The 15,684-nt window shown below is 35.8% G+C and overlaps 1 protein-coding gene across 3 annotated transcripts; it reads right to left on the reverse strand.

Moving 5' to 3' along the window:
• Positions 1-1,355: 1,355 nt before the first annotated feature.
• On the reverse strand, positions 1,356-14,405 carry LOC307007980 (sterile alpha motif domain-containing protein 3-like). 3 transcript variants are annotated; one of them, XM_079630529.1, is made up of 11 exons: positions 14,323-14,405; positions 13,939-14,023; positions 10,449-10,532; positions 7,720-7,834; positions 6,215-6,409; positions 5,937-6,024; positions 5,411-5,578; positions 3,834-4,046; positions 3,117-3,282; positions 2,963-3,042; positions 1,356-2,540 (listed from the first exon to the last, which is right to left on the reverse strand). In XM_079630529.1, the coding sequence occupies exons 3-11, from the start codon at positions 10,528-10,530 to the stop codon at positions 2,256-2,258; spliced, it is 1,392 nt and encodes a 463-aa protein (XP_079486655.1). In that variant the 5' UTR covers positions 10,531-10,532; positions 13,939-14,023; positions 14,323-14,405; the 3' UTR covers positions 1,356-2,255. The 3 variants fall into 3 exon arrangements, with proteins under 3 accessions (XP_079486655.1, XP_079486656.1, XP_079486657.1); XM_079630530.1 differs by having other exon boundaries at positions 14,331-14,383; XM_079630531.1 differs by having other exon boundaries at positions 1,357-2,540; positions 8,003-10,532.
• Between the last annotated feature and the right edge of the window lie 1,279 nt (positions 14,406-15,684).

Here is a 15,684-nt window from a genome sequence, read left to right on the forward strand (position 1 = left end):
GACTAATGATTAATTTACACTCCATTCTTCATACATAGCCTACCTTCATATTGATTATTCGGGAAATGAAGCCACTCGTGTTTTAAAGGTATAGCAGCAGGAATATTACTACATATTACTTCTATAACTCACATGCCACATTTTCAGAGATGAACTGAAATAGCATTTGTTTTGCACTTAAAATCAGTATCATTACAGAGCAAAACAAAACAAAAATTAGAATATATTTGCAGACTTTTTTGAGTCTGTTTACTGCACTGTTTTCAGTTTACAGTACTGCCTTGACATAACAATGTTTGTTTTACAAGAGTTAAAGATTTGCAGGTAGGGTATGAATATTTAATATTTTAGAGTGCTTAATTATGATAATGATAAAAAAGGGAGAAAACAAGAACACTATATTGATCCCCAGAGGTAACCTTCTACTGTATAACTAGGAGTTATAGTAGGTCAGTAAAATAAATAAAATACAACCAGTAAATAGCTTATGCTGTAGCCTACGCTGCAGGTGAAATATGACTTTGAAAGAAACTTAACTGACAAACAGATGCTCTGGCTTGAGATCCAACTCAGGCAGAGTTCTGCACTCTGATGGCAGCAGGAAGAAAGGATCTGCAAAAACGTTTTCTCGTACATCATGATGGGAGCAGTCTGCTGCTAAAGGTGCTCCGCTGTGCAGTAACAGCACCATGGAGAGGATGAGAGGTGTTTTTCACAGTGGCTTGTACTTTGTGAGAAATTTTTGAGGAAAAAATTATTATTACATTCAGACAGAACACATTGCCATGTAAGAGTACAGGTTTTGAATGTGGCTTTAGAGTTAGCGCTTAATAAAACATAGCACAGTAGGACAGTCACCTTCACATGCTGATAAGGTTTGCTGTTTTTCTCAGAATCCATATTTAAGTCAGCGGGTAGCTCTCCTAACCCTTTAGAAGTTGGGATTCAGGCAAATCTGCCATCTACACATAAGGTTATAGTCAGTGTGCTTCCGTGCATGGTGCCAGCTACACTCTTAAAAATAAAGGTGCCAGGAAGAACCAAAAAGGAGGTTTCACAGCGATGCCATAGAAGAACCTTTATTGGTTCCTCAAAGAACTTTTCACTGAAAGGTTCCATGAAGAACCTATTTTTCTTTAGTGCCATAACGAACCTTTTTCGGTACTGCAAAGAACCCTCCTCAAGGGTTCTTTAAAGAACCTATAACAGTTCTTCATGTCACTTTATTAGGTTCTTTGTAGAACCATTTGTAGAAAAGGTTCTTTATGACACCCATAGTAAACAAACATACAAATAAAATGCAGGAATAAAAATTATTTTATTTTTATGGCCTTCATACATTGTGCCAAATGTATACATTTCATTTATCAGATAAAAACAATTCATGAATTAGACAAACATTTCATTTCAAGAATCAAGACAAACATTTCATGAATCAGACGAACATTTCATTTTACGAATCAGACTAACATTTCATTTCACGGATCAGACTAACATTTCATTTCACATTTCATGAATCAGACGAACATTTCATTTCATGAATCAGACGAACATTTCATTTCACATTTCATTAATCAGACGAACATTTCATTTCACGAATCAGACAAACATTTCATTTCACGGATCAGACTAACATTTCATTTCACATTTCATGAATCAGACGAACATTTCATTTCACGAATCAGACGAACATTTCATTTCACATTTCATTAATCAGACGAACATTTCATTTCACGAATCAGACGAACATTTCATTTCATTAATCAGACGAACATTTCATTTCACGAATCAGACGAACATTTCATTAATCAGACGAACATTTCATTTCACGAATCAGACGAACATTTCATTTCATTAATCAGACGAACATTTCATTTCACGAATCAGACGAATATTTCATTTCATTAATCAGACGAACATTTCATTTCACATTTCATGAATCAGACGAACATTTCATTTCACGAATCAGACGAACATTTCATTTCACATTTCATTAATCAGACGAACATTTCATTATACATTTAATTTCAATGAATCAGACGTTTTAATTTAAAATATGAAAACAGCAGAAAGACTACAATAAACTATAAATCAGCAGAAACCAGACTCAAACCACTCTAAAATTAACAGTCCACTCCAAATGAGAACAGTGCATATTAAAGAGATAGTTGGATGGATGGAGAGAACATGGTTAATGCCTGGTTTCTGTTTCGCTTACAATTACTATCCCTTTAACAGCAGAAGACAGAACTGTACTACAGGGAATTATAAACTCTCTTCACACAAATAGGGACAGGTCCACTCCTTTTGAAAACAAAAGCCTCCAAAAACGCCATTGTCTTTCTCAGGTACTTTGGGTAAGCAACATTGTAGATTTGATACATCGAGTAGAGCAGGCTAACAGCCAGGGAAATGTCAATGCCCCCATCATCTTCAACCATGTCCTCTCCATCCATCCTAATCGAAATACTGCCACTGGTTAAAGGGTTCCCATTCTCGCAGTCCTTTAGGACGATGGCTGGGGTTGGGTGTGGAGGATCCTGTGAAAACAAACATACAGTATTTTTTTGTGATTTCAATTTTTATTTTTAATTTTGTTTAAACAATATTATATATAAAAAGAGCATACTTAGGGCCATATGATTTGAAAAAAAGATGCATTGTTAATAGTAATATCATTGCACTCCCACCCCTATTGAATACAGTGTAATCAGACTTTAGCCATGAAAAAAAAAAAAAAAAAACTGGCTTTTAAAAGAAATTGGAGATGAGACTGATTGGTTTATTGCATGTTATGCCCAAGGGTCATACCCTTTTAGATCATACGCCGACCATTTTTTCCTGTCGTTAAACTAGCAAAAGTGGATTTGGACACGCCCTAAGTGCACTTTTAGACCATGCGCTTAGATCGTTAAAATAGGGCCCTGTGTGATTTTGAACATTCTTTCTCTGTAAAAGTTACCTGATTAATGACATAGAGTGCTGACTCCTTTTCTTTGAAAAGAGATGGCAGAAGAAGGATGGCAGCATTTACCATCTGGCCTAAAAACAAAGCCATATATACATGATTATAATTGCACATATTAGTGAAATAAAGTATGTTGATAAATACACACCATTTCTCTCCACTTCTGTCTCACATAAAGCCAATGTCCGCTTCAACATTTGTTTTAAATCTGTATTTGGGGCCTTTTCCACAAGTTGGGGAGAAAGTTTCCGCAGATTTGAGAGGACACATTTGTCAATGTCAATGTGTGTGGAGTTGTTCATTTCCTCCAGAAGCTGATAAATAAAAGACAGATAATAAGAAAAGGGGAGATACAGAATCATGGTCTTCATAATTCAAAGGTGATTAAAACAAAGGCCAGTATTTTAAGTATCAAGCTAAATATTTGCTTCCTTTAAAGGAAAACTTTACCCAAGAATGATTTTTTTTTTATTATTTACTCTCCCCCAGGCCATTCAAGATGTATTTGACTTCCTTCCATTCTACAAATGTTCGCCTATCCACCTATATCAAGCGAGTTTGTGAACTACACAATCATTACCATTGTTTTTTTTTATGTAAACATGCGGTTGATGGATGAGTTTGAGCTCACGTCTTGCTCTTCTGTTTTTATGTTAGTAAATTCTGTTATAGCAACACCTCTTTCAGGGCGCCCATTACTCCAACTTGCAGCTTTCCCCTGTCTCAGGTGGCAAGTAAATAATGGGAAATTATTCTTAAAAATAACTGTTGGAACATGCTACCACTTCAACAAACTTAACACTTGTCCTAAACCATGTTAAACTTATTAACCCTTGAAAAAAGAAAGAAAGCCACCACCACTTACAAAGATTGGTCGACGAAGGCAGGGGAACTGACAAAGAACCTCTTTGGTGGAATGCTGAGAAATGTACTCAGCCCTGTATTTTTTTGTTCTTTTGAGCCTCTGCCTTATGAGGTCCAAATTTGGTCTCAGCTTTCTTGACTCCATCTGCATGCATTTAACATGTTGGGCAATGCTGTGCTCATCTTCCCCATCATCCTCAAAATTGTCTGAAGCCTTGCAAAAAAAAAAAAAAAAGCAGATGCAAGTATCAGCTAGGAGTGTGAACCTACACAGGTTTCACGGTTCGGTTACGATTATCATGTCATTGATTCAGTTCAATTCGATATTGCAATGCATTGCATCCTCAAATTTAAATTTTACTTTACCCCCTGCATGTTATTTGTGCGTGACATGATCTACACACAGCGTGCATCTAGAGGTCGTGCTTACCATGTTGTTCATAAAAGCCGAAATGTGCCCAGATAATAATGATAATATTTATACGGGTGCGGGCGGTAATGCACTCTTGTGTGCGGGTTGCGAGAGAATAAAACGATCGGGGGACTCCCGCAAAATAGAAATATCTATGAATAAAACATCTAAAAACTAATAAATTATTAATTTGTTGCACAAAAGCAACAAGAACAACTAAAACAAAATAGAAACGATTCAGAGTTTCTATTTATAACATGTTTGCAGCACGCAATGGCCAATCAGATGCATTTAAGATAGAATCCCCTCAAACGCTCAAAACTGACTTTTTGTTCAGTGCTGAATTCTGCATGCTGGCAAATCCTCTGATTAAAACAAACAAAAATAGTAGATATGAAAGATTCATTGTGCAGTCAGCTTCATTGATAATAACTGGGATTTGTGAGATCGCGATGAATTGAGATGTCAGCTTTTTAGGAATTATTAAGGGAGCGCACTTTGCGCGCATTCAGTCATACCAAACCATGCACGCAGTCGCAGCTTGCTTTTATGTTAAATGAACGTTTGTGAATGTTAATGCTTTAATAACAAATAATTTCTCGGGAATATTTATACTGATGTGAATGGTGGCGACACGTAGGCTAACTTTAAATTATTTAATGGAGGTAGGCTACAGAAAAAAAATCTATTTAGACTTTTTTGCAGGCGAGAGTGGGACAAAACATGAATGTTGCGGGCGGGAGAAGGTAACTTATATTTTTGTGGGCGGGAGCATGACTGAAAAATCCGTCCCGCGCAGATCTCTAGTTGGAGCAATTTTAATTACTCGCACTCGCGTCTCGCCTCCCTCTGCCATTATATGCTACCACGACAAAGCACGTAAGCGAAATGACGTCAGTAAAGTGTCAGTAGGGCCTACATTATAATCGGTTATGGTCTATTACCGAATCGTCCTCGTCTGCATCGCGATGCACCGTACAAATGATTAATTTCGACACCCCTAATGTGCACAGTATTACAAAGTATGGCTGCACAATATTAACGAAAAATCATGAATATACATTTTGCAATATGCATATTACTGATATAACCAGTGATTTTAAAGTGGTCATGAATTGAGAAATCAAATTTTTCTTGATCTTTTGAGAAAAGCATAAAACCATTACCGGCATCTTGGTTTTGCTGCACACAGGCTCCTCGTCATTTGTGGAAGCTCGTTTACAGCCAGCAATGGAAGATGAGTACTTCTCTTTCATTCTGGCAACTTCATCTAAATGCACCAAAGGTTTTCTTTCCTTTTTAAACTTATTCCGTAGGGATTCAAGTAAAGCATCCTAGAAGAAAACACAAACCAATAATGACATATCAATATTTTTATTCAATGGGGAAAAAAGTTGCCATAGCTACATCACCTGTTATTGTAGCAATATAACAATTAAAGTTACTTTCTGAAACACACTCTAGGCATCTTGTTAACAAGATAATTACTATTTTATGTGAATTAGCTTACACATTTGTTAAGCATATTTCACAAATACATTAATATTGAGACTATTCTAGCTCCATAAAAGTAAAAGCAAATTAGTAAAACAAACAGAAATCTGTCACTTCACTCTCAATAATACTGAAATGCTAAAAAATAGAAGAAGGATATTATAGAATTTTTAAATTCATATTTTGTGGGATACATACAAATCCAGAGCCATATTTCTCCCTTAGAAATGGAAAGCTCATCAACACAGATCTCATCAGATCCACATATTGTGTGTGTGAGGGATACCTGTAACAAGAGGAACTTTTATAAGTTAGTTAAAATGTTAACGTTAACATACACCCAAATAAGACAATCTATAAACCGTATTTTCCATTTAACCTCTACCACAACGCTGGACATCCCAATCAAAGATAAAAAAGCAACTGCAAAGACAGACGAACATCTTTTTTTTTGTAAGAGAAAAGTTTAGACTTACATTGTTTTTTGGCTAAGGTGGTCAAATAGGGCTTGAATTAATGCGTTTTTGAACTTATTTTTGGTAGGAGCCTTCAGCTGCGGGTCCTCCTTTTCAAGGGCACTCATTAGAAATGGAGGATAACGTACTGCAGTACTGGAGTGTGGAACCACTAGAGTGGTCTGTGATATTTCATGTTCACTGATGTCATGGTGCCTAAAAAAACAAATAGCATAAAGAATATTATATTCATATTAGGGTTGTGCCGATGGACGATATCATGGAGGTTGATGGAGAGCCACCATCGTGATGCAACGCCCCCCCGTTGCGAGTGCGACACACACTAATCCTAGTCTCTTCTATAGTTAACCTAAAAACTTTGCAGGGATTGCTCTGTAAATTAAATTGAGAATATAAATAATATAATATATGCTATTTTAAAGGCTACTGTAGTCTATACCAGAGACATGTTAGTCTGTGAAAATATGTGTCAGGCAGGCTACACAAATAGGTATTGATCTTGACATTGTTAGCCTCTTGTATTTTTTACGTCTTACACTGTAGATTTATCTTAAAATATTTTATTCTGTACAAGAAAATAGCCCTTATTAATGAATTATTAGTAGCCTATTGTAGTGTCTCAGAAAATATTGCGCATTGTCACTTCTGTGGCTACTGCACTGAAGCGGCAGTTTCAGATAAAGATAAAAGTTTAACTTCAGCAAACGTCAAATAACTTGTCTGGTTAATACTTTAAAGGAACACTCTGACTTTTTGGGACTTTAGCCTATTCACCTTATCCCCCAGAGTTAGATAAGTCCATACATACCTTTTTCATCTCCGTGCGTGCTATAAGTCTGTTTGACGCACCCACCGCTAGCCTAGCTTAGCACAAAGACTGGATGTGAATGGTTGCAGCTAGCATACTAATCCAAATAAGTGACAAAATAATGCAAAAATTTTCCTATTTACATGTTGTGATTTGTATAGTCACAGAGTGTAGCACCTGAGACGCGCTCTGAACGAACTCTCTGCTCCTCACCACGGCGCGTCTCAGGTGCTGCGGTTATCTCTCCGCCCAAGTAGCAGTGCTTCGCCTTCAGAGAATATAGTTCCCAGTATTTATACGGTTAAAATATGTCTGTGTCTCATGTGACTTTGTTTTTTGTACACTCTGTGACTATACAAATCACAACATGTAAATATGAAAATGTTTGCTTTATTTTGTCACTTATTTGGATTAGTATGCTAGCTGCAACCAGGCTAGGCTAGCGGTGGGTGCGTCAAACAGACTTATAGCACGCACGGAGAGGAAAAAGGTATGTATGGACTTATCTAACACTGGGGGATAAGTTGAATAGGCTAAAGTCCCAAAAAGTCGGAGTGTTCCTTTTGACATTATGGCCAAGGCAAATGGTCTTAATCAAATGAAAGAAATACGAAATTATAGTTTTGTATAGTCATCTCTAATGTAAAGAGATATAGACAATACTACTTTAACCAAATAAATCAGATCTAATACTCACGATTTCAGGTCTTCCAATGCAGACATAAATTTGATCTGCTCTTTGATTTTTGGGAACAGACGCTCACTCATTCTTTCCGTCATTTTTAATAGTGTTGGACCATCTACTTCATTCTCTGTTTTAAAATGCAACAAACAAACAACAAAAAAACAAGGTAGTTAGTGGAAGTTATTTTCACTGCACAGACAATACAGTACACTCAAATCTGCAGAATTTGTCCTAATAGTCAGAGGCGATTTTGTGCAACACTAGAAGAACAATAAACATAACAGTTTACACTCACATTGGTTTGAAGGGACGATGGATTAGTGTGATGAAATGTTGGTCTGACAGATGGTAACAGTCCAGACTATGAAAATCTACCTCCTCTCCAGCTTTGAATATTACAATATCCTCAGAAGGAGTGACACAGTATGAATGGAGATGTGCTTCAAATCCAAGAGTGTTGAAGAGCTGGCCAACGATAAACCAACTGGCTCTAATGTTGAGAAGTTGAATGACCTTTACAAACTGTGGTATGTCTTCGTGCAAGAGATCAAGAATGAAAAAGTTTCCCAGTGAGTACTTTACAGTATTCAGTAAAATGTTTTTACTGCTCCAGATATTTTCCTCATGCAAGCCTTTTGAGTAGCACATAAGCTTTTCTTGCAGTGGTTTGTCAAGTTCATTGAAGTCCAAACGGGACACTGCCACAGAACACTCGTCTCTCCCAGGAACTTTGTCTCCCTGCCAATCCCAACACTGTCGAAGCTGGTTTCTCTTTGCTAAAGAGGAGCAGATGTTTTTGAAATTGCAGACAACCTGAGACACTTTTTTAAAGTACAGGTGTTTCGCCTCAAATCGCATGCACCAATGTGCTCTGGGAGGACCAAATTCTTCAATCAACCGCGGATAGTGAACTAGAAAGTGGAGCTTTGGGGTAATGGAGTCAGGAAAGAGACTTTTGAAAACTGTTAAAAATGAAGTTATTAGCTCAGCTAAAGGACTGATCCAATGTATACTTATTGTTGGTGCCAGTAGTATTTCTGCAATGTTCCTTAGACAAAGAATGAGCTGCCAATTCTTGTCACTTTTGCTTATTCTGTTCCCAATGATTAATGGGATTGTCCGAAGCAAAGTCCACTTTTCCACAGCTTTCCCAATTATTTGTCCATCAGAAAGAAGTCTCTCAGACATTGGTCTTGGTTTATGAGAAGAGTCATTTTGTCCAAATGGAAAGCGTGCTAAAGCATTGCTAACCTCCTGCACACTAACAACTTTTTCGTTGTGCAAGGCCTTTAAAACCAATTTCAAAACATGAGGAACAACTCCCTCTAAAAAGTCATGCATAACATCTGGAGGGAATGCATTTGTCACACTGAAGTTTGGCAACTCACTAAAAGCACAAGGACCTGTTACTCCATACAAAGATTTTGTGGTGGGATCTTCTGCCACACACTGGAGATGATAGTTGTGAGTCTCTGGTGTCCGTAGGACACAATCATCCTCTTGTGTTCTGAGAGAAAGGTCTTTATAATGGCATAAGCAATACCTGCAGACCCGTCCACTACTGAATGAACAGCTGAAGCCTGCAAGAGCATGGGCTGAGAGATTATCAGCAGACACTGTAACAAGCGCACCTCGGACAGAAAGCTCTTCTCCTTTCCACACCAGTTCTATACCATTACTTTCCAATTTCTTCAGATCAGAAATTAGTGGTTCCACAATTTTTTGTACTCCATATTTTTTCAAAGTATTGTATTTCACAAGCAAAAGAAGATGAATGTGCTTCAAACTGGCTCTGTACTTTGGTTGAATGTTTCCTAGAGTGAAGTAAAATGCAGAGACTTTGTGCAGCAGTCTTCTAGATCCAATTGGATTTACAACCTCAAACTCATCATTATATAAATGAATTCTGAAAAAGTGGTCTTCACTATTCCAAATCGTGTTTCTGTAAATTGCACCGTCGCTGTAGTCCGTTACTGATTCAACATGAGGTACCCTCCTTTCAAAAATATGCTCTAATGTTGATTGATCACTAACAATTAGTTTCAAAATGTCCAAGAGTGGAACATACTGGAAGGATTCTCTTTTCCCCAGTGAGTCAACACCAAGAGCATACTCAACTGGTTCGATCAAATTCAGATTTTCAGCACAATACCGATCAAGTTTATGAGTAGTGCTAACAGCACGAAAGCAATGTTCAGCAAAACCATCATCATTTAAAAAGGAAAACTGTGGATTCCTGGTGTCAATATTTAAATTATTAAGGCATTTACTGAATATGTCCTTATATGTATGATGAAAAAAATTAAACAGGGCTTCAACTTCGCTTATTACTTCAGTTTGAACACATCTTTGTATCACATGTTTTTCTTGGAGTTGTAAGGAAAACAAAGCCAAATGTCTCTGAAGATCTTTAGTAATTCTTTCCACAAACTGAGGAATTGACACCCCACAGTTCTCTTCGGGGTCAATTGGATGCGTCTCTAGAACAGGGGTCAAAGTAACTGGTGCCTCATCTATGTCAGAATGGTTCCTGTCAGTGAATTTATGATTGCGTCTAAAATGATTTTGTAAAGATTTCACTCTGGAGAATACACGGGGACAGCCATCCACTCCACACGTCACAGAAAAGTTTCTCTCAGTTTCATGGTAAAGCTGAAGATGTTTCAAAAGTTTGTCATGCGTTGTTTTTTTAATTGGACAATATGAGCACTGGAAAACATATTCCATCCCATTTTACTGACCGATGAATGCCGGTTTCACATGTCCCAAGGACACTTCATCTAGCCACTGGCACACCTCTGTGGTAGTCCACTGCTCAGCCATATCTGAGAAGCAGATAATATTGTTAGCTGCACATAATCACAATGTTAGTTGAAAGTAAACTGCAAAAAGGTGCAATTTTACCACCATTCTAGTTTTGACAAGGCTAGCTAAAGGATGTTCCCATCTCACTTTGAATTAATTTCAGATAATTAAAGGGTCATTTTAAAGCATTTATATAAAAAGTACTTTTCAAATGTAAAAAAAAAAAAAAAAAAAAAGCCACAGAAATAAAAGTGACTATTTTTGCTAAGGGTATAGATGTGTCAATTGATGTCAAAGATGTCTACAATTGTACCAAATCTCAATACATAGGTTTATATGACTCCACAACTCTCAAACTGTCTGTGATATACTATTAATAGTGTAAGGCCTACTTGTCTGGGGTTAAGCTTTAACCATTAAGACTGAAGTGACCTTAACTTCACTGATTGTGACTAATATTTTGTAGTAATAATTAGGGATGTGCACAAATATTCAAAATGTAATTATTATTGGAAAAATAAAATACTATTCGAATTTTATCGAATTTATGAAGCCGTAAATGCTTTGCGGGTCGTAAATGCAGTGAATTTCTGATAAATCCCAAGCACTAACTCGCAGTTATAATTAAATGCACTGGGTGGCACGTGTTTAACAAGTTGTTTGTATTTGATCACATAATGTCGTCGTCTGCCTTGCGAAGTTTGGAATTACTAGTCAAAAATTAGGTTACTAAATGATCTTACAAAATGGAATTACTTTTGATCAAATGAATAAATTAATCTGGAGTAATAATATCAACACAATGAGAAATGTTTTTTTCACAATTTTCATGTTGGTTTTACTATTTTGCAAGTGACTGAGCATCACAGCCAAACTAATGTCCCTATTTTAAAAACAAAGCCTTAGGTAACAAAATATAAAATAAAAAAGAATGGCAGACATTTAGGCCAAAGTGGCGAAGATAAAAAATATTTGTCATTGTCTTTGTTATTAAAAATTAAGAACAAAGATACACATACACAACTTAATATACAAATTAAATAAACAGTGCTTTATTTTTTCAGCTACAGGTGTATTTAACAGCATTGAAGAAAGTAATTAAATTAACAAATATGTAAATAAAACACAACATAGACTTCACTGTATACATTTTACATTGATTCTTATTAAAGCTACTATTTAAAGTTCTCAGTCAAGAGTGAGTGAGATGCTCTTTGTATTTTGTTGTTTTATTAACAGGGATAGTTCTCCCAAAAATTTAAATTCTCTCCAGCCGCTTTAAACCCGAATAAGTCTCCCTCTTCTGTTGAAAGTAAAAGTTATTTGGAGGAATGTGGGTAACCAAACAGTTGATGTACCCCAGTGACTTCCATAATAGTTTTTTCCCACTATGGTGGTCAATGGGGACCAGCAACCGCCCGGTTAGCCACACTCCTCAAAATATCTTCTTTTGTGTTCAGCACAAGAAATAAATTAATACAGGTTTGGAACAACATAAGAGAGTGAGTAAAAATGTGACAAAAACGGGTTTTTTTTTTCCTCTTAAAAAAATCACGTCTTTTTCATTAAAGGTAATTTTAATAAACGAATATTTGAATATTCAATTTTCATGAGCCCGAATATTCGAATGCAATGTTTTTGAAAAATGCCCATCCCTACTAATAATGTGTGACCAGTAGAAGATTGATATGTCACAGTGTGACCTCTTGGCTGAATTAAAAGAACGATTAAGTCCAGTAGATAGGATATTTGTTTACAATTTGAGTGTAGTACCATTTTTTACATGTTGAATTTATGTTTACAGGGTTCGTACAGATACTGTAAAATTAAATTCCAGAACTTTACAAACACTACTTTTTTTTTGGTTTTCAAGGACAATCTCACTTTTCAAAAAGGTAAATAAGGTACATATAAAGTGTGGTAACTTTAACCATTAAAAGGATACTATGACAAAGATATTACTTTTCTTATTCAAACTGATTTTTTCTCTTATTAATATATGATTGACCTGAGGAATGAAAGCTGTATCATATACTTGAATATTTATATGAAGCAATATCACGCTCATAGTCATGTGAAATGGCTCTACATCAATATCAGAAGGGTGAGAAAAGATTGTTTTATCAATAAAATTAAACACTATTTTTTAATATAGCCTATCAATAGTTTAAGCACTTTCAAGTACCTTTTCATAAATATGTCTGTTTTCAAGGGTTTTCCAAGACTTAAATTTCAAAAAGTCAAATTCAAGTACTTAAAGCACCTTGTACTTTAAGTCATTTGTGTTTATAAAAAAGACATCAGAAAATGATGTCAGTTTCTGAAGAAATTTCACATGCTCAGAGTCTAGTGTGCAGGTGGCTTTAGAGTTGCCTTAAAATGTTGTCAGACTCTCGAATGATCAGTTTTTATGACTTCAGAATGGCTTTTTGTTCCTTTTACACTGAATGACCTCTAACAAACTGCATGTTGCCCTGGTTATTTCAAGATAAAAAAAAGCCAACACCTATTTTAAAATGCCAAGAAAAATACATTAACTTGTTTTATATGTTTTATTTAAAGATGTAATGACAATGCAATGTCTGCTGAATGAAAAATGTTTTCATTATTTCACCCATAACGTTTTATTTCCACATTAGTTATTTAAAACATGAAAGTAGTTTCTTTTTTTTTAAATAAATAAAATCACTTTTGTCAATTTTATTTGATAGACACCAAAATGGTGACTTCTCGTCTTTGACCCATGTCACAGACAGTTAAATATGTTCGTGTTATGGGGCTCTGAGGTGGATAAGTTTGATGGACAAAATGGCGGACAACAACCAGGCTTTAGCAGCGCAGCTATTTGGGATGATGGTATTTTTACCCGTCATACGGATCAATTCAGATAAGGCTATCTTGTAACTTAGGTAACAGTTAAACTTTCGGGGTTTCTGCACATTTTGTCAATTCAATTCAAGAATTATTAAGGATCCGCAGGAATCCTTAAAATCCTGATTTACCATAGCATGTAAACGGATTCACATTAAGGGTTAAGATTAACGTAACGTTACGTTAATCCAAGACAAAAATGCATTATTGCCATTCATTTGCTTGCACTGGCATATCTTAAAATGTCAGAGCTAACTTTACTGTTTTGTCTCAAGATAAGTAACGTTAACGTTAAATGTGTTTTTTCTAAGGCACGTTTATAAAAAGCTAACGTTACCGTTACTTACTTGAATATCCCAATTTAACTAACGTTACCGGTAGTCTAATCCTGCTTTAACGTTAATTGGACACTAAAGTTACCATAATCTAACGTTACCTCACTGGATTGAGGTTGTATAACGTTACACCACGAACACATCTAAACAGAAGGCAATTAACATGCAATTATTTGTTTTATTTTAGTTCATGTGATAATTATTTAATGAATACACTTACCATTAGATTTTTGTGAAGACTCCCAAAAATAACGGACTCTCTGTCGTTGAATTGAGGTGAAGGAGCGGGAAGAAACTTCTCGAAACTACACGTGGGATAAGACCATTAAATGAGATAATTTCCCACCAATTAGAACAACAATACATAATACTTGATATTTTGTTTTGGGTATCTAAAATAGTTTTAAATATGCACAAATGTCGATTTCTGTCAGACTTTCAAAGAAAACAGCCATCGGTTCCTGTCAGCGCGCGCATTAACGTTAGCTGCTAACTTACGTGAACAGAGCGGGAAGAAACACCTCGAAATTACACACACAATTGTTCAGATAACTCATCCTGTTATGTTAGGCTTATTAAAATTGTTAAATTAGTTCAAACGTACCACTTTACCTGTCAGGCTCTTGTAATAAAAACTCTGGAGTCAGGACAAACCGTCATCGTCAGGCACCGCAAAAAAACTGAAAGAAGGAGGGGGAGGGGATTAACTGAACTGGAAGTCGATTCCAAAATGAATCACTTTGTCGATTCATAGGCTTCGAGAATTGAGAATCGACTCCAAACTAAGAGTACAGTTACTGTAAGCCAAGGCCTGTCATTCTGTGCGTGACATGACTATTAGGTGCATTTCCTCGATTACTAAACTATTATCAGAAAAACAGTAACAGCGACTAGTGGGGATTTCGTTCAATCCTGTTATCCAAAAAGATTCATTCACTGATTTGTTCCTGATTCTTTCTGTAGAGTACAGAATAACACCAGTAGGTGGCAACCAGTGAGTGTCTGACTCTGAGTATTATGAGATAATTATTTTAATTAATTCAACAGGTTCGTTCCAAATAGACATGGAACAAAATAACAGCATCATTTTGTACAAAGAAAATGTTGTACATTTTTAAATTAAATTAATCAATCTGATCAACACTTTGAGAGTTCAAAATGAAGAGCTCCTACCCATATTCGGGAGTACAAATTGAACAAAAAAAAAGTCTGTACACTGACTTGAAACTTACCTGAACTTTAAAGGGGACTCGAACCTATTTTAAATTGTCTCAGTCTTACACTACATAATACTACAACTAATAATAATTATTATTTATAAATTCCTATTACAGTGATAGCCATATATGGTAAAACAAATGCACTGACAAATGAATGAAATTAGTTAGTTTTGTCCAAATTTTTATACATGCACGTGAGCTTTTATTTCAACGGATACTCCAGTCAAGGTTTTAATTAGGCAGAAAACAAGTTTACAAAGTCATCTCATTACAGGTCTAGAAAAAATATATGCTGTAATCGTTTTGATGGTGATTGATGGTGAAGAACCCGTTGTAAGGTAAATGCCTCGGACTATGGGTCCGTATGAATTAGCTCAAATGATCTATAGGGAATTTTAATAACTAATCATGAATATGATTAATATTTTGCATATTACAGTTACATTAAATTATCGAAAGTGAAAATGGATTATATATATGAATAATCGATCACAACGTCTTATAATTCCTCATTCATATATCAATAATCTTATTTCATTGCAGCTTATGGGCCTAAGCTATGGAATAGCCTACCCCACAATATTAGATCTGCCCAAACTCTGACACTTTTTAAAATTTCTCTGAAAACGCACCTCTTTTCATTAGCTTTCAATATACCCTGACTTGAGCGACTATACTTCTCTTTGATGTGTATCTTTACTGGTCTGTCTTCCCTTATTGGCTACACCTTTTATAATCGAAATAAC

The sequence above is a fragment of the Phoxinus phoxinus genome, assembly GCF_949152265.1.
Source record: "Phoxinus phoxinus genome assembly, chromosome: 12".
NCBI lineage: Eukaryota > Metazoa > Chordata > Actinopteri > Cypriniformes > Leuciscidae > Phoxinus > Phoxinus phoxinus.

Bases quoted from the DNA above. Each gene is read 5' to 3' on its own strand.
- LOC307007980 (XM_079630529.1), bottom strand. From the start codon at position 10,530: ATGGCTGAGCAGTGGACTACCACAGAGGTGTGCCAGTGGCTAGATGAA. The intron at 4,047-5,410 runs GTAATGGTTTTA...TTTTTTTGCAAG, and splicing joins GCAGCAAAACCAAGATGCCG to GCTTCAGACAATTTTGAGGA. The intron at 3,283-3,833 runs GTAAGTGGTGGT...TTTATTTATCAG, and splicing joins GCCTTCGTCGACCAATCTTT to CTTCTGGAGGAAATGAACAA.